At 42.2% G+C, this 26,501-nt stretch overlaps 1 protein-coding gene across 6 annotated transcripts in view; it reads right to left on the bottom strand.

The window, feature by feature from the left end:
- Positions 1-26,289, bottom strand: part of RANBP10 (RAN binding protein 10) — an 87,492-nt gene extending 61,203 nt beyond the window's left edge. For 5 of the 6 annotated variants that reach the window (XR_012652235.1, XR_012652236.1, XM_075040506.1 and 2 more), the window contains exons 1-3: positions 26,052-26,289; positions 24,995-25,106; positions 4,007-4,059 (exon numbers count right to left, since the gene is read on the bottom strand). Coding sequence is in view for 4 of the 6 variants with exons in the window: in XM_075040506.1 (XP_074896607.1) it covers positions 4,007-4,059; positions 24,995-25,106; positions 26,052-26,256 (370 nt within the window). In the remaining 2 variants the exon portion in view is untranslated. Of the gene's footprint in view, positions 1-4,006; positions 4,060-24,994; positions 25,107-25,440; positions 25,460-26,051 lie in introns of those variants that run through there. The other variant, XM_075040509.1, reaches the window with a different exon arrangement.
- Between the last annotated feature and the right edge of the window lie 212 nt (positions 26,290-26,501).

Genomic DNA, 26,501 nt, shown 5'->3' with positions numbered 1-26,501 from the left:
TTTAAGGAAATGCTCAGGTTGCTCCAACCACACTTCCAACCTTCAGAGAAAGCTCAGCACTACCCCCACCAACACCGAGCTGGGCTGAAGCCAAAATAAATTTGGCATAAAGCACAAATGCCCTGACTTGGAACTGGATATGGCCAGTGTTTGTTCTCGGGGGAGGGGAAAGGGGGGGGGGAAGGAGTTTGAGACAGAACCCAGCAGCAAGATTGTTCCTCGAATTAGGACTGACAGGGTGCCAAGGATCCCCACTGAAAGTAGGAACAAGAAACGGACCAACTGGCTCCCATACCAGGCTTTGGGCTCCCAAACCACTATTTGTAGTGGGTCACATACTGCCCTGCCAGCACACCGAGCAAAAATTGATATGTTAAAGCAGAAGTGACTTAGAAAGGGTCTAAGGAGACAAACCTGGCAGGGTTTCAGGTCACAAAAAGTCAAAATTACACTTTGATGTGAAGCCAAGTCAAGACTCCAAAGTCTATCACTCTGTGTTGTGAAGCACCTGATAACGGTTAAGCCTGACACATGTTTCTCACTTCAATTACTTGAGCAACATACTATAAAAAATAAATCAGACTCATTCTCCAAAAGCCAGGAAGATAATTACCGAGCTGTAATACAGAGCCATGCAGTTTATTTCATACAGATGATGGGAGATTGACCTAACTATGCCCACAGAACCACTCTTGGCAGCATAATCTACATGTGATCAAACAAACAACAGGTTCATAGGATCACATTTGTACAATTCATTGCTAAATAAACACTATCTGTAGTCTCAAGTTCACTTCATGTTTTATTTCACTCAGAGAAAAGAATTCCAAATTTGCCACATACACTTTAGAAATAACAGTAGTATACAGGCACTTTGATTCAAACTGGCCACAAAACACTGCCTGTGTAGCTCTTGGGCTTTAAAGACATCCATCAGAAGTGATTTGGCTAAATTTTAGTCTCTAAAAGGGGGGGGGGGGGGATTATGTTGGCTGTTCAATTTCAGGACAGCACACCTAATATGTACCTATTCAGTACATACCATCTCAGGTTAGTATTCAACCATGGTTTTTATATATATATATATATGTGTGTGTGTGTGTGTGTGTGTCCTGGTTTCAGTTGGGATAGAGTTAATTTTCTTCCTAGTAGCTGGTACAGTGTTATGTTTTGGATTTAGTATGAGAAGAATGTTGATAACACACTGATGTTTTCAGTTGTTGCTAAGTAGTGTTTATACTAAGTCAAGGATTTTTCAGCTTCTCATGCCCAGCCAGCGAGAAGGCTGGAGGGGCACAAAAAGTTGGGAGGGGACACAGCCAGGGCACCTGACCCAAACTGGCCAAAGGGATATTCCATACCGTGTGATATCGTGCCCAGTATATAAACTGGGGGGAGTGGGGCTGGGGGGACTTGAGAACTAACTGGGCACCTGTCGGTGGGTGGTGAGCAATTGCATTGTGCATCACTTGTTTCATATATTCCAATCCTTTTATTATTGTAATTTTATTATTATCATTATTATTTTCTTCCTTTCTGTTCTGTTAAACTGTTCTTATCTCAACCGACAAGTTTTACTTTTTTAACCCACAAGTTTTACTTTTTTTTCCTCAACTCTCTCCCACATCCCACTGGGTGAGGGGGAAGTGAGTAAGCAGCTGTGTGGTGCTTAGTTGCTGGCTGGGTTTAAACCATGACACTGTGTTATAATGCCAGGAGAATCCTAGGTTAAGCATAATCCAACCAGCAGTCTACAGGCCAAGTCTACAAGACAATCCCACCCATCTTTCCATTGCACAAGCCAGAGAACCATTTCTTGAACAGAACATGCTCCCTTAATAGCCAAACAACTCCTCTTCCAAGCAGCCAAGCACTTCAACCCTGGGAAGAGATGATGGGACTAGAGTCATGCTTCATCTTGCACATGCACACAACCCACTTGGGTCAGGAGGATTGAGGGGAGAGGGACTGCAGAGAGAGGAGTTGTCTGAAAACTGAGACTTCCATACCTGTTGACACAATCATCTTGATCTGGACATTCCCTACTGTTTTGCAACCAAGTATCACTTGAGAAAACTGGCAATGTCCTGCCTTCCTCCTTCCCTGGCCTAGTTCTGAGTGGATAAAGACCTGTGACCTTAATTCTCCCTCCAATGTGTATATGCTATAGTTGTCATAACAATTATTAACAAATCTAGTTTGCAGTAAGATGCAAATTCTTTAAAACATGGGTGTCACTGAAACCATTCTCCCCAAAACAGAGTTATCATAGAAGTGTAGAATAACTAAGGAGGGAAGGGACCTGCAGAAGTCACATAGTCCAATCCCAGCTCAAGGGAGGTCTAATTAGATCAGGTTGGTCAATGCCATGTCCAGCTGAGTCCTAAATATCTCCAAAGTTAGAGGTTCCACAAGATCTCTAGGCAGGTCTGAAATTACCAGAGAAGAACATGCAAAAAAGGTTGTGCCCCAGTCAAACCACCAGGTCTTAGGACTTGCCTCTGACAGTGGCCAAAAGAAGACTCTCAAGGTCGATCAAATGTTATCAAAGCAGTACCTGGAAAAGGAAGGTCTGCCTGCAACTGTTAACCATGGTTGTGATTTATGAACGGCCCACACGCTGCACTGACATTTGTCACTAAACAACAATGCTTGTTTCACTGGTGAAATTTTAATTGAACTGATTAACTAGTGCAATTAGCCTACAATTCAAAATTTCTTCTTTATCAATGTAAAAGGTCCCAAACGCTCAGTCACGTATGCCAAGATCTCCATGCTTCTCTTCAGTAACCAGACAAGGCAGCCATTGCAAAACTCAGCAATTAAAAGAATGGCCACCAGAAAGTTGGCTATTTTCTGAAATCATCCAAGGACCTTGTCTGTCTAGTCTCCTTTTTGTCTTCTTGCTAAGACTCCATCTGCAGTCTTAGCAGAATTTCAGAAACATAGCTATAGAAATACACATTTCAGAAATTTATAACAGAGCTAGAGAATCATATATTTTGCCAACAGAGCAGTCAGGGATTTTGCTCCAATGCTGCAACATTTTCAATTGGAGGTTATAAGGAAAAAAACCAAGCATGTTCCACTCTCTGAATATGCGAGCTGCCAGTGAAGATGAAAGTGAAATCCCCACTGAGAAGTGAATTCACAAGGGTCTTAGTGCAAACCCTATGGAAGCTCTTCATTTTGTTAGGACATTCATAAAACATTCTCCTTTGGAGATATCAAGATGCGTAATAAGGGTTGAACACACATTTCAGCTTTAAAACAACTCCATCAGAAGAAAATCACACCAAGACCAAAAAAAGCCCCCACCACTGGGAACGAGCTGTCATTCATTCTGGCACTTGAAGAACATTTACTTTCTACCAAAACGCAGACAACTTCTAGTTTCATACCCAGCTGAAAGAATTCCTGCTACAGAAGTCACTACATTGATCCAAATCTAGAAATCATAATTTTACCAAATAAAGAAGCTACTTAACCAACTTAGAGGCTATCCTAAAACCAAACATTTCAAACAAAGGAAGCAATAATATTAACTGGAAATACCACTCTATCACATTTTTCTAGTTTTTCAGTGGGAAGAGGGAAAGAAGAGAGGAGAGACAATATGACAGGCCAATTTTCCTGTCATTTTCAGCTTCTTTCATGTAAATTTGTCAAGTGGGATATACAGATTAAATGTCAAATTATTTTGCTACTTATTTTTCAGATGCAAAAAGCTTACATGTCTGAAAGCTCATCATCTTACCCGTTACTCATTAGTTTAATATTAATTTCTATTATCTGCTAAAATTATCATGGCTACATTAACAGTACTAGTAACTCAGTTTAGGATAACAATAGTTTGAAACTTCCAGACATAAGACACTTATAGTCATGACATTTTATTAACAGAAACACACATTCACTAATTCATACATATATAAATTAAAATCTTTATTTCAAATGCACATTTAACATGGACTGTAAGCCAAAACAAACCTTAACAGTGACTTACCAGGAAGCCTGTTCATGTTGACCCCTTGAGCAGAAAGTCCTATTCCCATGTACCTTCAAAAAAAAAAAGAAGCAAAATATCAATCAAGCACAGAATGGCCAAGCCACAAGATTTCCTGCAGCACAAATACAGTAGCAAAAAAAAACCCCAATCCACAAATCATTTAAGGTAAGAATATTGAAATTGCTAAAGATTTTCCATTACCTTTTTAGTCCTTTCTTGACTCCAAGATAAAACATCAGTCTGCTTTAGTGACTGACAGCTTTCTGATATACAACTACAGCTACTCTTTAGCTCTTAATTGGTAGGAAAAAGGACTGGAAAACAAGAAACAATTAAATTTCTGGGGTTTTATTGGTGGGGTTTTTTTCATATATCAGAAAAAACCACTTATTTATATAGGTGATTAACAAGAGTAAAAAATACGTAAGGGCAGATACAGTATGTGACAACAAATGTCTATCTAGCTTAATGTAGACAAACAGCTGTACCTTCTAAGAACACTCTTTCATTGTCCAACATGTATTTTACACAGCTTCCTAAGCAAAAGGTGCTATTTCTGTATTTCACACCCCAGTAGATTCCCCCCATTAATCTGATCACTTTCTGAACCTTTGTAAACTCTTTGAAAAGGCAACATCCTGCAGCTCCACTATTCAATTACTAGCCAAGCTAGTTTTGCTTGGTACTTGCATTTTTAGAATTGGAAGAGAGAGGAATAGCGTTTCTCTGTTAACTTTCTCAAGGATTTTGAAGTCCTCATTCATACCCCACTCCCCAATGGTCTCTTCTCAAGGTTGGCTACTCTCAGTCTACTCAGTTGTTCCTCTTATGGAAGCTCATCTATACCACTTAATACAGTCACTACGCTTCCAGTTCTGTATCTTTTGAGAAGCAGGGGAAAACCAGAACCACAAGCATCATTCACAACACAAACACATGGTGATTATTACAGACAACAGTGTAATGATGTTCTCCATTTTGGTTTCTATTCCTCCCCCACCTGGTCTCTATTATTCCATTTATTTTTTGAGCACAGATGAGAACTAAGCTGATTTTTCCATGGAACCGGGACACAAAGAACTTGTCCCTGCACTGTAAGAGGCAGCTCAGAGACCATTTTTTGTGTCAGGTTTGGATTGTTTATTCTCCCCTCATGAGAACCATTTTACATCTACCCAGCCTGAACTGCATCCTTCATTTTATCATCCATAGTCAGCCCTTGATTTTACAGCCAGTTGATTTTACAACTCTAGTTAGCTTCATATCATCAGCAAAAAATATTGTCTTACTATTAATTTCATTTCCAGGTCATTTATTAAGATAGTGAACATCAGAGGTGTCATACACATCCCCACAGAAATCCACTGGTGAACATCCTCAGTTGCAGGGAGGAGAGGGGGCATGACACGCACACATGGGCCATTCATTACTCTGCCCTGCTTTCTACCTGTTAGCTAATCATCTAACTGATCATTCAACCACACAAGCTCGTTCACTTTGTCCCACGTTTCCTTTACATTTCTCAAGAATTTTTGAGACTGGACCTTGCCAAATGGCTTTTGCAAATCGAGGCAGACTGATCTTCATCTACTTCTGCGTTCAACAGGACTGTAACGCATAGCCAGCCTTCCCAAAGGCTCTTCTTCCTCACTGCAATATTTATGCACATACCTATTTTGTTTGTTCTATTTCTGTTTATTTGCATGGTCTGCAGTTCTCTTAATAGCCCCTGGAACCACAGAAACAGCTGCCCTGCTCAGTTGGTTTTTAACAAGCTTCCATATTTTCAGGTTACTGCACTTTGAAATTAACAGCTACTGTTGGGCTTTTGTTCATGTAAAAATGTATAAATCCAAACAGGCTACAGCCAGTGTCCTCCTATTCTTTCACATTCTCAGTTTCTTCCTATGGCTTCCTCGACCAGCTGCTCCATAGAACATTAACCATGTCTAAAAATGTTATTTCAGAATTTGACCCCAAAGTTACATTTCTTCAAACTATGTGGGTTAAGTCTCCTGCAACAAATGTTCCCTGCCCCAACTTCTCCATCTCAATCATTGTCACCACACCCATCCAATAGGATGGAAATGGTAATAACTGATTTTTTTTCTTGTTTACAGAGAAATTTTAAGCCTTAGAGATCTGTAAGTTTATCAGATCTTAGTCTATGACCTCTTTAATGAACAGCACTGCATCTTCACAAACATGGCCAACTTTGTCTTTCTTGTACACTTCACATCTGGGTAGCTTGACCCTCCAGATTTTAAACACTTGAAACCCAGTTTTACAATGCTTTAAATTAAGCCACTCCCTTCTTTAAAAAACAAGCTCTATTTCAGAAGTGCCCCAGCTTCCAGAGGATCCAGAGCCCTTCCTCAGCAACATACCAGAACTGTTCCTACTCACTTCTCTTTCTGGTACTGGGCAAAACACAGTAGTGGGCAAAGGTGGGGAAAAGCATTTTAGGGGCTGCTACAGCAGAGGTCGTGGGTTTTCAACTTCCTATGTAATAGTTAAAAAGTTTTACATACAGAACCTTTTCTGTTCTTCCCTCTGCCTTCAGATTACAGGGACCACAACTCTTATCAATTCACGCTCAGCAACTGATAAAATATTCAGATGCCTTGGAAGAGCTGTGTACTTTGTGCCTAACAGCCAAGTCATAATGCCATTCTCCCTGGCGTCACAAACTCAGTTATCTATATACCTGATCACTGAATTGCTAACCATTACATGGTCCACCTTCTCGTTTGAGCTGGCCCCTGGCCTCTTAGGGTTATCTTCAAAGGAAAATGATACGTGATCATGATACGGAGAACCTATTGCTGGACTTGTTATTTCCCTTCATCCAGCTCAGTGTTTTCCTGCCACAAGACTAGGACCCTTCAAGTTCAAGTTCTTCAAGTTCTTGGGGTGAACGCTGATAAATAGGGCTATGCCAATGGAATGGCGAGCTACAACCAACAAAGGTCAGCCCAGGTCCCTCAGCTCTCACCAGGTATAAATTATGTAACTACAAAAGCACCAGGAAAGTGTTAGCATTTGATAACAGAAATAGTAAAAAAATTGCTGAGCTTAGAAAAATACCCAAAAGAGGCTTTGGCAGCGGCCGGTTCAGGAACAGGAGATTTGAACCTCCTGATGGCATTTAGGGCAAACAAGTTTATCTCAGAAGCTCTCCAGTCACAGAGGACAGATTCCAGGACATTTGGCTGGATTTCCTATTTCTCATTTAGAAGGATAAAGACAGATTTGTGAGAGTTTCCAAATACCTAGGGTTTACATTATTACATAGCAAATCTGATATTCTCTGCAGAAATGCTAAAAGCTTGCAGCCTGTCTACAAAAAGAAGAGCTCAAGACTCTCTCTTTGTCGAGACAGGACAGTGGACAGACAGTCCAGTACAATACAGCTTGGACACAACGCATGCAGAAATGCAAAGAAACACCTATTTTGCACTGCTCCAATCCCAGGACACAGATGAAATTACTACATCCTGCACATAGTAGACCTAAGCTTTGAGATCTGACTGGCCCTACCCCGGAGATAATCCTCCTCACCTTGCTTGGTCATGATGGAAGGAGCTCTTCCAGCACAAACAGGGATTGTTTCACCTGCACTCAGGGAACTGTCAGCCAAAGGTCAGCTAGCATCTGCCTGGGCATGTACTCCCTCCAAGGAGGGATTAGAGGCTGCCAAGATACAGCCTAACAAAAGGTATCCCAAAGGTTTCTGCTGCCACATGCCGCAGAATAGCCAGGCAAGATATAATGGAAGAGTGGCATGGGGAGGATTCATACAAAATTAAGACCTGCATAATCTGCAGTATGTCCTGAAGTATAAAGCTCAATGCTAAAGACCAGCATTATTTCAAAAGATGCATGAACTGGGCAGAGACAAGGCAAGACTTTGGGGCATTCATTCCAAAACATAAACTTGCAAAGGACTGTAAGGATGACAGAACCTATTCTCTAGACTATCTACTCCTCAATAACTCAGTATAAACAGAAAAAAAAAACCTGTTTCATCTGAGGAGGGATACCATAACTGCTAGTATGTTCACTGCACAGAGTCCAGAGGGGAAGATTTTGTTTCATCTTTGGCCTTGGAACTCCTCTGAAATGCACCTGAGCAGAGATGCTAAGGACAGCATTGTGGCCATCATCAGCTAAGACAACAGCAGTCAGCCACTATTCTGATCTTAGATATCAGTGAAAGTGTTCAGTATTTTATGAACAGAGATAATCGCTGGTCTCCACTTCCCTATTATGATAGAAAACGCGGCCTGCAAAACACCCCTACCCAAGGACCCTCCAGCATCAACAACTGCCCTGAAAAGGACACGAAAAGACTTTGGAGCACCATAAGCAAATTGCCACTGCTGGAACACAGAGAGGTTTCGATAAGGTTCTTCACCAGAAGATCTTAAAATTATCTTGGTATAAAAAGAAGAAAGTTACCTCACATAGTAGTAACTGGTTTAAATGATGAAAGACCAAGGGTAAGAGAAATGCTTGCAGGAACACAAACATGATGTAAAGACATCATATTACAGGCTCAGGACAAATACCTGTGACTTGAAGATGAGATTTGAGAAAGCCAAGAAACAGAAGGTGGGAAAGAAAGAGGGGGGGGGAAGACCACCATGATTAAACAATACAATAAAGGAGAACTATTCCCACCACCCACATCCTATGAGTGCAGCCAGCAGGTCAAGGGAAGGATTTGCTCCTCTGTTTGGCACCTGGGAGTACCATGTTTGGGTTTGGGATCTCCAGTAGAATGAAGAGTAACAAACTGGAGTGAGTGCAGCAAAAGACAGTTAGGGGGCTCAAATCACATGGTGTATGAGGAGACACTGAGGGAAATGTGTTTGTTCAGTCTTAAGAACAAAAGTCTAAGCAGGGATCTCACTGCTGTCTACAGCTACCTAATGGGAGAGTACAGGGAAGGTGGAGTCAGACTTCAGACACACACACCCCAAAATCATAAGAAACAACAGACAAGTTTGTAACAAGGAAGATTCCAATTAGATATTCCTGAAAATATTTTAACCATGAGGGTGATCAAACACTGGAAGAGAGGCCCAGAGATGCTACTCCATCTCCACTATTCAAGATAGTCAAACACTTGACTGCACATTGTCCTGAGGAACCTGATCTAACTTTGAAGTTGGCCCTGCTTTGAGCTGAACTGGGTGACCTACAGAGACCCTTTCCAACCTGAATTATTCAACAATATCTTGACTTCAGGACAGTTTTGCTGACAGGCAGCAAACTCTTGGCTAGCAGTGCATACAGCAGGATATTGACCAAGTTGAGAAAAGGCAGAACTTCCTGAGGCACACACATACACCACAAGCTAAGTCCTGATCTGATCATACCAGCTGAACCCAGTTTTCTTCCTAGACCTCAAGGAGAATAGATCATCCAGGAAAGACTGGTTCCTGATCTACAGACCAACCCTGAACTCACAAACAAAACATGCCCTGATGACTGCTACCTGGCACACCGCCATGAGCCTGTTAGCTCTTTGGCTGAAGGGCTCCTGAACCTAGTGTCCACTTGAAGAAAAGCAACAAGGAAGGTTCTGCTCCGATGTAGAGATCTCAAGGACAGAAGAGACTTTAAGAGAAAGCACTATGTGATCTCATTCCTTTGGATCCCTCAAAAAAAAAAAAAAAAAAAAAAGCCATACAGACACATCTCTCGTCCTCTGTAATCAAGACTTTTAAACATCGCACTCCACAGTTAATGGCTCAGCTATTTCATTCTTTCCTGTTTTATGGATAAATAACACTGTTGTTGTATTAACTCTTCAATGGGAGCCAGAAAATAATTTAAAAACAAAGACTGGCATCTGTTTTATTGACAAGTGACATTGTTGTATTAACTCTTTGACTTGAGCCAGATAATCCTTTAAAAGCCAAGAATGGCATTTGGGAGCCTCTAAACATTCCTACTTTTTCAGAGCCCTTCATAAAAAGTTCTCCTGAATCATCTCCCAGTTTTACAGACTCTCCAACTTGCTTCCCATCCCTGATGTTTTGGGAGGGAAAAATACTCCTTTAACATTTCAGACCTTGAGACAGATGCCCCTCAAGTCATTTTGGTCAATCTTATTGGTTTTTTTAAACTTAGAAGTTTGTTCTTTCCATTTTTCTCATCTAACAAAATTTCAGCTTTTGGAGGGTGTATCTCTATCCTATCTCACCCTCGTGTGTAATTATGCCAACTGTCAGGTCATTCTGAGTCTCTCCAATAGTTCACACACTTGTACTCTGATCCTTCAATATGATGTCTCCTTAAACAGTCTCCATACCATCTGAAAGCAAGTTACTTTTCTGATTGCATCTTTTTATTAACTCTTCTTAAACAAGCTTCCTCAATTTATATAGGTTTGTTTTCTGGCTTTTTTTGTTGTTGGATGGTGGGGTTTTTTTGATGAACACTGAAGTGGTAGGGTTTGGGGGCCTTTTTATAGTGCTTCTCAAAGGACAGTAAACAGGAGTACTTACAGTAAGTGCTGCAGAGCAACTTATAAACACGCATTTTTTGTAAACATTTTCTGCACTGCTCAGAGCATGAGTCAGAAGTTATATCCTTTCTCATGAGTTCCCTGACTAGCCTCTCTGAAGCAGTCATTTACAGCATCTTAAAATTTACTCTCACACAGTCATGTGACATACACACATCTATAAAGAATAATCTGAATTTTAAGGATATGTTTACAGCCTTCCAGGCACAATATAGAAGATTTCTCCCTATAGCTGCAGGGACTGCTCTAGCTCTTCCTTGCTGCCTTCTTAGCACATTGGCTGATAAGATAGCATGCTCGTTAGCATTTCAATTTTCTTATTCCTACGGAGTCTGGAACCCCCTGCTGCTACAGAGGTTTCCTTGCTACATGGTGGGGTTTGCTGCTTTGATTTTTTTTTCCAACTACATCTGTGAACAGTTGTGGACACAGCTAGAACTACATTCCAGGTATATATTGCTGCAGAGAGCAGTGAAAAGTGCCACCTCTGCCAATTGTTCAAGCCTCAGGGGAGCTGTGATTCAAGGTTCCAGATTGTTTGAACACACAATAAAGGCACCATCTAAGCCTTGTGCAATAATACCAGAGTGCTTGGTCCTGACAGACCCGAAAACACTTAGCAAAAATCTGTAGAGGAGCAGACCACTCAATTACTCTGGCAGAAACAATCCCCACCACCTTCACCTGCTCACATTAGCAAGCCCAAGACCTGCTGGATTTGCTGCCAGCAGTTGTTCAATGAGCAGGACATGCCTCTTGGCATAGAGAATGTTTCTTATGCCCTGATCTATTTGGCTGAGCTGAAGGTGAAACAGCATAGAACTGTGGCCACTTTGTGTCCTCTAGGGCAGCTTCGTCATGTGGTGGTGTCAAGCCTCCTTAGTTTCAGTATCACACAGCACAGCTCCACTGGCAGAGGGCCATTGGCCAACTCGGTCCCTCCTTACTGCCTGAGGGTGCTTGCTTGTTTCTGTGCCTCTGCTGCTGCTGTTGACATTAGCACACCTGGAATTTAACAGAGAGAGTGGACACCACTTCTGCACGTCACCTTGGCGCACAGCTTCATCAGAATCACAGCTGCAGCATTTTGATGTCTTCCCATCTGTCCCCATCCCTTATGGTGGCAATACAGTGCAATGACCCAACAAGGGTGGCAATACTGAGCAAACTGTTGGAAATTACAAGAAATAACATAATTGTTGAACTCGGATAAAATAGGTCATCTCCCACTTCAGCTCATCCTGCTTAACTTTATTATTTTCTATGCAGATTCATCCTCCCTCTTTTATGTACTGCAGCAAATCCCATGCACATAACCAAGGGAAAAAAAAAAAATCATACAATAGTATCTTTCCATTTTCAGACAACACAGCTTTAAATTAGGGCTAGAAGCTTCTATTTTTATAAAAAGCAAATACTACAAATCCAGAATTTCTAAATTTAAGATTACACTTTAAACTAGATACATACCACCATGGAAATGTGTCACTGGAGGGGGAAAAAAAAAAAAAGAAAAGAAAAGAAAAAAAAACCATGACCACAAGCCTGCCCAGTTCACAAAATTTTGCTCTTCAACTTAAGCTCCCATTTAAAGCTCAAGACAAACTTTAAAAATAAGACCATAATGACTGTAGAACTGTACACAGAATCTGCAGACAACCTAAAATAAAATAAGGCTCTCTCACCATGCTGGGTATCAACTCCACAGTGTACAGCTTATATCCAGAACTTCTAATTGTCACGTACTTGATTGCTGGTTATTGTTTTAGATGATGCTAGCTAGTTTGCTTTTCCCCCCATCTACTGCCAATTAACATATCAGAAGCGATGGATGAAATGAGCTTTGAGACCTACAAAGGCTTAGACTAAAAATCACTCTATTCTCTTGAAAATTGAGGGGAAAAAAAAATTCACCTTCAACTCCACCACCATCAAAACCATCAGCTGCTTTCTGAACTTCTTGGTGCAGAACAGCTTCTCACTTCCTTGATTCTAAATGCTCCAAACCAGTTTTGTGTATACAACAAACTCAAAACTAGTTAAACAGTACTTATGGGCATCATCAAGCACAGCCTACTGCTTGTTTTTTTTAAATGAACAAATTATAACATTCAGTATCATTCAACATAAATCTCTATAGAGTGTGCCTGCCTGTATCATCCCTGGTTTTGGAGTTTTTAGGTGTGGACAGACTCCATATGGGGTATCCATTAACTGGGGTCCCTTTTTGAGGGATTCAAAGAGCCTCTTACAAGAGAATGCACAGAAATGTTAGCACCCACTTTCAAACTGGAAAAAAAAAAAATATTTTTTTAGGTTTTGGGTAATGATGCATTTAAATCCATTATCCACCATACATAAGATATATACCTTAACTAAAGCCAAGCAAAAGTGACCTCCTAAAACCATCTTCTCAGCAGTGAACATTGAAAACTTGGAACTGCCCCCCACACCCAACCAGAAGCTTCAAAAATGCTGCATCAGTAGATCAATTCCAAATAGAGCAGACAGACAAAAATAAACGCAGACACATGCTAGTGATTGAATCAGAAGAACAGTCTTGTTTCCACTTACCAGCAGCCTCGGCAGTTACCATAGCACCAAATTCTTCCAGACTTCTACTGCACCTCAGCCCTGCCCTGTCAATACTGGTTGCTTTTTAAAATTTGAATAGACTGAATCAGCCACACTTACCACCAGCCACAACATCAGCTCTGCCTCTTTTATCCGTGCACTGGCCATCCTTGGCCATAGCAGATGAATGAAGGACCTTGGTAGCAAATCCTCATGCCAAAAGATGCTGGCTCCACACATGGCTCTGCACAGCACACAGCCAGCAGGATTACCAATATTTTTCCCCTCTAGATCTCACAGCACCATGACCGTGGTAAGATTAAGTTCAAAGAGACAAAGCTTTTTGGTTCCCTCCCCCACTTCCCAAGTACTTCAGCAGTAAACATCAGCATGTATGCTACTCCAGCACAGTGATGTTGAAATAGGACAGCATTCACTTCTGGCTCCTAAGAGAATTTGTGTGGTGGATTCTGCAGTGCAGATATTTTCAATGTTGCAATTTAAATTTGTGTATTTAAAAATACATATTTTACTTTTTTGCTTCTGCCAATAAAAGACTTTCCCTGGAACAGAGATGGAAAGAGCCAAAATGCTAACTGTACTTCTAAATTAACACCTAACTTTTAAAGATACAAAAGATCTCAGAGGCACCGGCTCTAGCCAGGAGGCATTATATATTGTTACTGGGCAGAAGTTACCCAAAAAGCTACAAGAAAAGTTATTTCACAGGAGTGACAATATTTGACTAACCTAAATTCTAACAAAGGGATCTCTTCAAGTGTCTGTTCTAAGTGTTACACAGTCATACCAGTAGAGGAGTACACTGATGGCTGCATTTGGTTTGTCCCCAGAAGGGGAATCCACCCATGTCACAAGCAATTCTTCAAGTCAAAAGACATTTCTTCAGAACAAACATGATACCCAGAGAGCCTGCCAAAAAGCCAACGTAAGAAAAGTGTTTTGGCTAGTCTGAAGCTACTTTGTGTGAGCAACCCACAAAAATCCTCATGAACCCAGCAGAAAAGAACAGACCTGCCCTTTGACAGCAAGTAGCTAATGCTGAAATTGCAGCACTTGCATCTGTTTGGCTTTTTGAGAGCAAGACTGAAGAACTCATTGGGTAGAACAGAGGAGGACACAGCAACAGAACTCATGTATACCCATACTTTATATTCATCAGTTTTAAGAATCCCAGGAGCAAAGAACATCTCCTTTTGAATGCCTGGAAAGCACCCAGCACTTGGGAGGCATTGCTATATGCAAAATAAATAAGGGTAGGGCAGAAGGAGGGAGAAAGCAATTAGTCCATGGTCATAACTGGACCAGGGCAGCATACCTTAAACAAAGGAGGCATTTCTTTACCCAAAAAACTATGAGGCTTTCTCCAAGAAACTCAGAAAGAGTACTCTTCTCAAATGCTAGTTCTGACAATTAGCAGAGCAGATTTATTAAGGCTCTGCCATGAAAAGAAAGATATTATGCCTTCCCTTTATTTATTTCTTAACCTGTTGAAAGGTACCAAGTCAGAATGGTGAAACGGTCCATGCCACTCCTCTTCCAAGCGCCTGTAAAGTTTACCTAGAAGGCTAACAAAATTCATGCCATCTGAAAGCTGGGGAAATGAAGGAGGAAAAATACATCGGTTTAGCACTGGTTGGCTATCTAATGACGACAAGCCTAGAACTCTTCTTTACTGTGCTGGTAACACCCTGCCACAGTAGTCTCTCCTTAGAGCATGCTTTACTATATATGCCAAGGTACACTGAGGCTCAAACTTAAAGAGTTAAAAACAGAGATGTTAAATAATTTGTTTTGTAGGCCATGACTTCCAGTAAAGCAGTCATTCCCTGCTCAGTTAGTGAACTAACAATATCACTAACACGTGGTAGAAATTCCTGGGATTGGCATTTTATTACGTGGCTCAGCCAAGACCAAGCAACCCAGCTGAGCCGCGAGTTAAACAAGGGATGTTCCTCTCTTCCAGAGGCGAGTTCATGACTCAAAGGCTTACTGCATCCTGCAATTTTTTCCAGTAACCGCACCTATCTGGTAGGAAACCTGTCCTGCCAGCTATAATGCATCCCACTCTTTCAACACACACAGTTAAGTCTAAAATAATCAAGCTAAATTATTAACTTAGAGATTAATAACATTCCCCATCACACTGGTGGCATTTCAGGGACTTTCATAGTCTCTTGTACAAAGCTCTGAACTATCATTCTTGTTGTCTGAGGTGGGCCCTGACTTCATGCCAGGTTTAAAGAGTGGTGAGAAATGATAACCCATATCAATTTACCACCTAAAACCACATTGTTGCAGTTATGGTGGGGGAAGGGTCACGTTATTTTAAGGCAGTGAAAAAACAAGTAACATCAGTTTAAAAAAATTACCTATGGTACATAAAATACTGGATTCCAACTGTCTCTGACTCCTCAGTCTAACAATAAATATTTTGGGACTACTTCATAATGGAATAGAATGAATCTCTGAAGTGGAAGTGGTTCTGGTTTTATTTGCAGATGTTGAGCTGTTCTGTAACAGTGCTTCAGAAATAGCACTGACGGGCTCCAGAAAGAATCCCAATTCTCCAAGCAGAGGTCAGTAAAGACAAATAATGCAAGGCTGAAAAGAAGTAGATAAAGACAAGAAAATAAAATTCTTAAGAACTCATTAAAAACAACTACAAGTATCCTGAGGCATGGAGGATTCCACTGCACATCAGCCTTTAGAAAGGCAGAGAAGCTCTAAAAGCCAAAGAGTGTGGAAGAGAAGGTGAGTGAGCAGAACAAAATTAAGAGGCAGCAATCTGGTAACATAACACATCTTCTCAGTCTGTTTATGAGTAAATACTGACAAAACTACAGGAAGAATAAAAAATTACTTTTGCTAGACAACGGTATCAGATTCCCAGCTCCCTTCCAATTTTAGGATCACGTTCAACTGGTAACTGTCAGCTGTAGGACAGGTCAAATCTATCCCTTTTCTCTGTTACCTTCAGGAAGGGAAAAGACTGATGATGTAGATTAGCAATGTATGTAGGAATACTGAAAGGCAGAAAATACAGATCAGAGATAAGACTTGACTTGAGCACCATTTAAGAAAGAAAAGGCATAACACAAGCCTCACCAGGCTAAAATCACTGCTAGGATCTGGCCAGAATAACAAACTTCTCCATCTGCCACCTCAAGCACCATCACATCCAACAGGACCCCAAACCCTGCAATATACTGTGGTTGAAACCAACTGTGTCTGAAGCTAAGGTGTCCCACCAACTTAGTTTTCCAACTTTAGATTTTTCATTCTTGACAGCTGACTTGTTCTCTAAGTCAGCTGGTATTCAACAAAGTCTACATAAACCATGTCAGTGGCAAATAGTGCATTCAGTCTGGGAGCAGCATGAAGCATTACTGATACCAATTCTCTGATTATTTATTCTGGTTACACCCGATTGAGGAAGTAGAATTTTTGTTCACTTTGTCCTGCTGATTAACAAACCTCACTTCCAAATGCACCATTCAGAGCTGCTGAAAATTTTTATCCAATACATTAGGGAAGTTAAACAGGTTTCCACAACTGAATGGACTTGAGATTGTTTGACTGCCAGTCTAAGCAACAGGCCTTTTCTCTTGGCATGAACAAAGCTCAGAAAACAGTAAAGAAAGACGCCAGAGGTACCGCAAATATCTAACAGAAAAGCGTCCAAAAGATGGCAAGTCACATAAAGACTACCAAGTTTCATGCTGAAGACTAATCTTGCATTTCAGTCTGTCATAACAGACAGTCAGCTTCAAACAGCAGCTTGAGTTCCTGCTTTCTCCACTAAAAAACAGGGTGAGCAGTATAAATCCAATACCCAAATCAGAAGAAAACACTCTGCTGCCAGGTAGCTGGTTCTCTTAAGAGGTATTCTCCCATCCTTATAGGCTAATTTGCTCTCTTCTAGGCTTCAATCAGGAAATGGATGGTACCAATTCTTATGAAAGGAGGATTTACCTGCTAATAGAAGTTTTCATGAAATTACAGTAAGAAAGAACTGTAATGTTTACATAAGATTTTTTTTCTAATTATGTGGAAAACATATTACAGAAAAAGTAACACATGGGAAGTTTTGGTAGATGTATTTATGAAATAAGAATACTTTCTCTTTAAAACAGTGACAGATAGTCAGAGTTAGGGTGAGCACTGGGAGAGCAACACAGACTGAATTCACAGATCTTTACATGCTGACATCTCCACAACAAGGAACAAAGGCTAGATGTGGAGAGCATCAATACAAAGAACTTGTAAACAAGAAGGAAGATTGTATCTCTAGGATTGAAACTGTAGTGTGGAAACAGGAGATCCAGTCTTACACCACAGGTACAATGTAAAACCCATTCCTAGAAAAGCAGTTAAGAAAACGAATCTGGCAGTGCAGTCAATGTAAGACAGTTAACACTATTCAGCTTTACAGGGCCAGCGGCAGAGCTGAAGAAAGAGTCAGGCTTCACAGCAGATGATAAATTCTTCAGCAGTTCATCATCTCAGAGCTTTGTAAGCAAAGGAAAAAAGTTTCGCCTCTATAAAAGTTATTCAACTTGTAGAATTTAATTATTAAACAGAGAATTGCTTAGATCTATAAGCCTAGAACATTTAAATAAGTTCCCATTATTCTATGATTTGATTTATTAACTGTAAACATATTCTGAAGAACTGAAGCATAATAATGTTTTACATATATTCTAAAGATGTTGAGTTGATTTTGTTAGAGTTTACTTTTGCCATATTCCTGCTTTTTCTATAAGAGATAGTCAGAAATAGCAGGGGGAGGAGGGAGAAGAAAGAAAAGAAAAACACAACAACAACAAAACCTTTTCCTGAAATTATTCTTCTTTACTGTGCAAAAATCTCACAAGTCTAACTGGACAAAAGAAAAGAAAAATTAACAGAAAGAAAGAAGTTATCATAGCCTGAAATCTAGAAGATCTCAGATTTCAGACATACCTAAATGCACACAAGTAAAAAAAAAAAAAAAAAAAAAAAAAAAAATCACACATCACCATCACTACTTCCATTTTGTTTCCTAATTTCACAAATTATTTTAATAAGAAATTTATATTCTACCAGTACAATGGATGGGTCCATGATATTACTATAAAGCACTGAGTTTCACTTTCCATTTCATTGATTTAAAAAAAAAAAAGGGAATTAAAAAAAGTTACCAGCTGCAAATCAGATATTCCAATCTCATAACATGCTTTACACTGAAAAAGCTACTCTCAGTACTACTCCCTTTTGCAAGAGTTTAGCAGAATGACAACAAAAAAAATAACAACTCATATGAGATGTCATCAATAGACATGAAACCTCCACAGAAAATGAGAGCGTCTCTACACTTCGGAGCACCAAAGCTCAGTCAGTCAGTAGCTGAGCAAGCAAGACTTGCTCGGGCAAGACTGTTTGCAAACAGAAACAAGGTGAGAACTGTTTACTGAATCTACTTGGGGGGATTTATTTATGTGTTGGTTTGTTTAAATGAATGTCTGCAGAGCAGCATAAATTCAAGCAAGCAGACATACCTGCAAACAGAACAACCCCCTCTCTGTGCTGGTTTTGGATTCTTGGAAACCAGGATGGAAAAAATAAAAAGGGGGAGGAAATCAATTATTTACAGGCTTATCAGATACAAATCAGGGATCACACAGCATGCGCAGACACTAAAAATCATCAGTTCCCACAGAATATCCCTACAGCCACATCCAGACATGCATGACATTATAAAGTGTCCGCAGTATAACCAGCCAATGGATGCACACAGACAACCATGCCATTAAAGCCACCGACGTCAGAGCGCTTCATGGACAGGCCTTCTATCAGCATCTGGAAACCATTAGAGCACACGAGTGAAAGGCTTTTCAAACAGCAATCACACTCACCATATGCTGAAGAGAAATGGAAAGTTGGCAAGGAGAAACATAAGCAAGGAAGAGAGGGGCACATTACTTGTTACTAATGTAAAGACTGCTAAACAACCAATACATCTGACCTTTATTTTTCTTTTTCAGTCAGAGAGAAACTAAGCTATTTTTAAGTCTGGGATACGATGCACTTGCGTATAAAAGCTAAAGATTTTAAATAAACTATGGTATGAACTAAGCTAGATTAGCTCTTCAGCCACTCTGCTCAAAGTAGTCTTTCCTCCCTCTCTCAGAAAAATGCCTGCAACCTAAGCGAGTGCTGACCAACATCTCTGGACAACAGGCTTCACATCTCAAAGCAACTGTGAAACAGTGCTGGAAGAAGGATACCAACACACACATGTCTTCCCACAGTTCCTCTTCTGCCCTTCTGGGTCTCTTCTTCCCCACTTAATGCACAGAAAGCACTGTATCAAGGACTGATCCAGCAAAAAGACAGTTAACATGATCCAACTCATTACACAGTCAGTAGTGCCGGCACAAACGAAAGGGTTTAAAAAAAAATAAAAATCATGGCAAGAAGAAAAGCTAGACTGGCTCTTTCGGGAGCCTTCCTGAGACGACTCAAAGTCCTTGTGAAACCGCCCGGTGCCCCTGGCACAGAGGGCTGTGCCACTTGGCACCTCCTCTGCCCACAGACCACACTTGCTCTGTTTGCACAGAGCACACAGAGCCACCACCGACAGGCTGCAGGCTCTGCCACCACCAGAGAGGTCAGACTTGCTGCAGAATGCCAGCATGCCAAAGTATCCATCAGTAAGCCGCTATCCAAAACCAAATAATTAGCAGAAAAGACAGCTGTCAACAGCAAACTGCCATTGCAAAGGCAGTCCATAGGCTGCTGGACTGTCCTTCCCAGGAGCAGCTCAGAAATGGAGAAGATGCTGCAGGACAGGTGACTTTTGCTGGAATCAGGAACCCATGCACAATCAGGGTCAGCCTCTGGGATGTCCTCCCCAGTAATACTCCATCACAACCCAACGCGTGGCTGGGGGAGGTAAAACAGGTCAAGAAACTGAAACAGTGGTCAGGAACAAGCACTGCCACCCATGAGACAATTCACCTTCCCCCAGCATAAAGTGGACAACAAAGATGAATTGTCCTCCTGAGTCACAACAGCCTGTAAGTTGTGGGTTGACTGCCCTACCCTGATGAGTCTTACACTGTTCCTGTTTACCAAGCAGAGATCATCTAATGGGAAAACAGAAGCTGTGAGATGTGCTGACATATCAACAGTGAACAGAAACACGTATTTGAGAGAGAGAAAGAGAGAGAGGATAAGAGTCCAGTGCTTCAAATATAGTTAAGGTTGAACTGTTATAAACACCACTGTGATAAAAGCATGAGTTATTTGTGGCAGCTCAGGAACAGAGAGTCACATACATTTCTGCCAGGCTGCTCATCTGAGGAATGCTGGAAGCAAGCCACTCACAGAACCACGAAGAGGTCTGGACTCTAAGGGACCTTAGGACCTTCCTTCTTCATCCTCCTGCCCAAAGCATAAGTAACTCTGAAAGTCTTATCAGGCAGTCTGGGGCCTTGCCTGGGCAAATTTGAAGATGGAGATGTCACAGCCTTTCCAGGCATCCTGTTCTGGTGCTTAACCATTCTCATGAGCGAAAGTCTTTCCAGCTGGCATTTCCCTTGCCACAACTTGTGACCCATTGCCTCTTGTCCTTTTTTTCCAGTTGACAACACTCAGGAGACACACACACTATGGCTCAGGAATTAAGTACCCAGCAAGCCTTAAGACAAAACCGTTCAATAACACTTGGAACAGAACTAAATGAGGGTTGCTACAATCCTACCCTTCCCTCCCCCAGCTCAGTCCATCCCTTTATTGACTTGCCTTCAATGCACATCAGGGAGCAGAACCCTGAAAAGTAGTCCTCCATTTAAAAAAAAAATATAAAAGAAAGAGAGCAGCAATTTCTGACAGTGATGTCAATAGATTAAATCATCATAATTATTTTGATGTGGCCAGCTTTCAACCAGTTATCTCCTTGAACCAGTTCACCATAGGACCAGGTAACAGATTGTCAACGTGAGGGAAGGCACAGAAACATACAGCAAATGGAAGGGCAGAATCCCACAGTCTTGACTTGTATCATCTTAAAGTGTTGTGGAACCACTCCCTGTGTGTTCAGCGAAGACAAGGAGGTGAGAAGAGGGCTAGAACTAGAGACTGTAAACTAAATCCTCCTCTACTCTCTGAGGATAAGAGCCATCTCCCCAAAGAGTAGCACAAACAATAGATCAATCTACTGACAGATCTGATTTGTTATGTTACCTAGCCTCCTTGTCAAGACAATTTTTCAAGGGTAGCCTGGCAGCCTCCGCCCTCCCAGAAAAACAAACAATCAAAACAAAACAAACACAAAAAAACCCAACACCACAAAAAACAAATGCAGTAAGTAAACATGACCTCTTATCAATACACACTAAAACCACCAGAATGAGAAATGACCACCATTCAGCTAAAAGTAAGTCTCAATCACCTTTCTTTAACTCAAAGGACTGTGGTTATATCTCAGTGAATGAGCAGTGGGAGAGCCAAAGCTAAGAAAAGCTGATAAAAGTTTCTTAAGTGCACCAAATGGACTTTTTACATGCTGTACTTGCTTTGAAATACCCGCCAGTAAACTAAGCTAGATTTTACTGATGCTGAGGCAGAAAAGTCTAGCAATGGTAAAAGGAGAGTTTTCATAAATCACTTCATCTGCTTCTTTAACAAAAGCACCTTTATGGAGCAGGTGCATTAAAGGGCAGGGGAGAAAGACAATGCAAAAGAGGAAGCTTTTCTGCCAGCTACTGGTGCAGTGCCGTGGCAGTCTAAAGCAACTTGTGTCTGTACTGCTGCAGTCCCTCCCTCTTCCCTTGCGCTGGCACTGGTCTTTGCAAAACTGAGCAGAGAGATAATCTGCCTGAAAAATGGGGGGAGGTGAGGGTGCGTTGTTTTTACTGCTAGGATACAATGTGGTGGGTAAAAACAAAGGAGAGAACCACAGCATACCGGATTTAAATCACCTTAGCCCCATGAAAGTAACAGAAGGGAGAAGTTAAAAAGGTGATACTGATGGTGGTACTCAGTTGACTCTATATCTCAGGTTTCTCTGCCACAGGGACACCACCAAATCCAGAACTGGCACTGTCTGATGCCAATTCAAGAACTCTCTTATCACAGCATATCACAGACAGGCAACATCTCTTGTTAGGCTGCACAAAGTCATCATGTGAGCTTCAGGATTCTTACAGCTCCAGTAAAAGCCACTGGGAACTTCTATCCCATTTCTTACCTGCAACCTTTGTTTCTGTTGTTTATTAGCAACTGTCAGCATCTAACCAGAGCGTAGAGCGCTAGACTAACAATTATTAGCACAGAAAGATGATAGCTTTGAGCTATGGAACAAAATCAATCAGAACTCCTCAAAGCACACTTCCTGAAATTCATTCCACCAAAGTATTTTTTGAGTAAACCTTGTTTCAAAATCCAATCGCTCACATTTTAAACCTAAATGTGAAAAGCCATTACAAACTCCAGCAAGAGAGACACAGTGAATAACATCACGCAGTCCTTACCTCACTACTCCGTACAGCATAAATAAAATAACAAGCTACAGAGCAGAGACTTTACACCTGAAGTACCCATTCTGGAAATGAGCTTAGAAAGATCCCTCTTCCTCTCCCCTTGCTAAAGGGCTTCCAGCTGAGTTCCTAGGGACATGCTTTACCACTTATGCCACTTGAAAACTTCCTTCCATTCCCTCCAATCCCTTCTTTAGATTTCTGAACTTGTATTCCTTTAAATTGAAGACACCATGGTGTAGTAAACCCTGGAGAGCTTCCTAAGAAGACATGCCTCTGTCACAGTTCACTATTATAACATACCAAGCCTCCAATGGGCAGACTTCAAACTACTAAAGATGAGACGCACAAGCCTACCTTCTTAAGTGACAGACAGACAGCAGCTACAATATAAACTCACAATTACAAATCCCCAGCACTACAGTGTGCAAGATAGAAATTGGAGTGCTCTCTACCAGCAAAAGAAAAACAAGGCACAGCAATGGCTGAGACATCAGACCAGCTCTCAAAAGCTCACCACTGCCCTGACTTGAGACCATAGCTATCAACATTTCATGTGCATATTGCTATAGTGTTAATACACATGGTTCTGTATCTTTCAAAGTACTCCTGGACATTAATTGCAATTACAGAATACAGTAAAAACAACAATGGACTATTAATATAGAAAACTCTGATCTTGGGAAACAAGCAGCAAATTCCATTATCTCCCTGTAAGATTGATCCAGAATGCAGTAAGGATTAAGTGCTGTTCAGTGACCTTTCATAATGTGATTTCTTTGGAAAATTGTCTTGAAGTTCACTGTAAATTATTTCAATTTTAGCAGCTACATAAACTAATCAAAGTGGGGTTTTAAAACAGACAAGCAGTTAATTGCCAAGTCAGTGAAGTGAAAGAATAAAGATGGTCTTTTCCCCGCATTTGTAAAGTGTTCAGCCCAGCATCCACCTCTGCAAAGATAACCTAATAATTATTAAAGGCCTAAATGCAGCACAATTCAAGATCCTTTGCAAGCCTCTTTACAAATAGGCCATGTCTCAATTCAATGACAGCAAAAAATTTCAACAGTAAGAAGTTATGACTTTAAATTCGTTTTCAGTAGGAATGTTTGCTGCCCTTCCCTAAGACCCCTAAACCAGTCAAGAGTTCAAATGTCTTCTCCTGTGTGGCTTTCACTTCTGGATAGTTATATCTGCAACAATCATCCTTTAGCAATGAAAAACGCCAAATACATACACACGCAGCAGGCGGATACCTTTATAATGATTAAAAATTAAACGTACACTAGCAGTAAAAACCCAGACCTTGTTAGAAATGCCCCTTTATTGCTTCGCCACGTTTCCCGACATCCTGAATGCTGCTTAAAAGGAACTCCACATACATTCTGGTTCAGTTACATCTTGGATCAAAATACTGCCCAATACAGTGACCGTAAGACTGGATGAGCGCCAAAATCCACTGCCAGTTCAGTTCACTGAGGTGCCGCCTAGTAAGGGATGGCTGCTTCTAATGCTACCGAAAGGATTTGCTGCTTTTGCAGTTCTTCCACTTGCTACTGTTCAAAGTAGTACAGACCGATAGGGCGAACACAGTCTCAACAACAGCCTACGATATTAAATATTACCACAAACATGATTCGGTGAGGAAAAACTTTCTCATATTTAGCATTCTGGTTCCAGCACAGTCTCCCAAGCTTCCACAGTTGTTATCTGACATGATACTCTAATCTATCCTGAGATAATGACTTGAGTCCAAATTCAGGTCCTAGACTAGAGATGACAGAAGTAGCGCAGATTCCAGCTTATATTCATAATTTCATTTCCCTCTCTTTGAACATCTTTTCCTTGATCATGCATAAGGGGTTTCTAAGAAACAGTCTCCGAAGTTCTCCTTCCAGTGCTCGAGTACTGCTATGACTACTCTTTACCATGCAAACAACTCTCTAACAGTCCAAAATTAAGTTCAAGGTCCCTCCCTTCTACTTCACTCCACTTCTGAGGCATCATAATTTCAGAAATCTGAGTGACCAGACCCAGCTAGCAAGAGGAAAAACTATTTTAATGAAAACTGCACTGGAGACCCAAAGTTTCCTAAATTTTTAAAGCTGCCCACACCAAACAGCACAGAAAGCAGCTATGTAAGTGCCTCTGCTTCCAGTGCATTCTACCACGTTTAAATCTCTTAACCAAGAGAATATAACCTCCCCATGATGTACCTGCCTGTTACACTCAGCAGCCATGGGACCTCTAAACCTTCCAGAAAGAAGGTCAGAGTACAGCAGAACTGCTAAATACGCATCACCAACCACTGAACTGGAATAAGACACTTACCCATCTCTACCTTTACTGACGATCTTCACTTCAAAGTAATAAATGCCACAGGCTGCAGGTATAGGGTGCGTAGCCCTGACCGAGGCAGCATCTTTGTGATTTTTACCGTGACCTAGGAAAAAACAGAAATGTAAGTACTGATGGGATTTGAACTGTCCCACGCCTTGATCTAAAATGCCACTGTCTGAACACAGCGGGGATCCGTTTCTACATATATCCAACAATTTAAAGCACACTATTCAGAGAACTAGAATGCACAATCCTGCACTGCCACCATGAACAATCCCTACACTAAGAGCACTGTAGCTTCTCCTTTGTTTTCACTGTGAAGTTGCTGAGAAGGACTCACTATCCCCCTCCCCACATACATAATTTGAAGACCAATGTACACAAACAGAAGACAAAAATGATTACACAAGAGGGGAATGACATCAGTGTTTACTAACCAGGCAAGAAAAGGAATAATCAGCTCTCCGCTGGGTGGGTAGGGAGAACAGCCTCCAATAGCAAGCAAGAAAAACATCAGTGCGATTCCCCAAGTCCTACAAGTCTGCGAGCGTCTATTTTGTGTAAATTCAAGGAGCCAAAGCCCCAGTTATGCAGCGTGCCGACGCCATCCGACCCCTCGGCCGGGTTTTAAGCGGGATGACAGAGTAAATAGACGATCCGGCTACACAGACGCGCTGGGGCCCGGCCCGGTGACACCGCAAAGCGTTATATAAAAGGCAGCCACGCCGCCGGGGAAAGAGCCCCCGGCTCCAGACCACCGCCGCTTCCCGAGCCCAGGAAAACCCCGCGCCGGGCTGGAGGCCGGCCACGGCACCCAGGACGAGCAGCCCGCCCCGCGGCCGGAGCTCGGCGTCCCCCCGCCGCTCCCCGTGCTGCTCCCCGGCCGAGGCCCCCCTTCCACCGGGGCTGCCACAGCGGAGGCCCGGGCTGCCGGCCCAGTCCGCCGCCCGGCTGGCCCCGCGGAGCGGCCGGGCCAAGGGCCGTCCCGCTCCAGGCCGAGGCCGAGGCCGAAGCCGAACCCGGCGCCGCCGCCGCCCCAGCCCGGCACCTTTGTAGTGGACGCGCAGGTTGCCCTGCGAGAGGCCGATGTAGTTGTACTTGTCCTTGGGGCTCCAGGACCGCGGCAGCGGCGTCTCCTCCTGGTTGACGGCGGGGTAGAGGCGGCGGAGGCGCTGGCTCAGCTCCTGCTCCTCGGGCGGGCACGGCAGCGCCGCGTCCCCCCCGTGCAGGCTCCCCGCGCCCGCGTCCGCCATCTTGGATTCGCTTTGTGTCAGCGGGCGGGGAGCGAGGCCCGGCTCCGGCCGCCAGCCAATGGGGTGCGAGCGTGGCCACAATGGGGCCGCGCGGCCCGACGGGAAGCGGAGTCTGCGCCACTCCCGCCCGCCCGCCTCTCGCCCTCGCTGGGACTGCAGATCCCGAAAGGCTCCGCGCTCGAAGCCCCGCCCCTCCCCTCGGCGCGCTGCACGCCGGGAAACGTGTCCTCCCCTCCGCCCGGCTC

The sequence above is a fragment of the Buteo buteo genome, chromosome 11 (assembly GCF_964188355.1).
Source record: "Buteo buteo chromosome 11, bButBut1.hap1.1, whole genome shotgun sequence".
Lineage (NCBI taxonomy): Eukaryota > Metazoa > Chordata > Aves > Accipitriformes > Accipitridae > Buteo > Buteo buteo.
The sequence above is the reverse complement of the archived record's forward strand: the minus strand, read 5'-3'. Positions and strand labels throughout refer to the sequence as shown.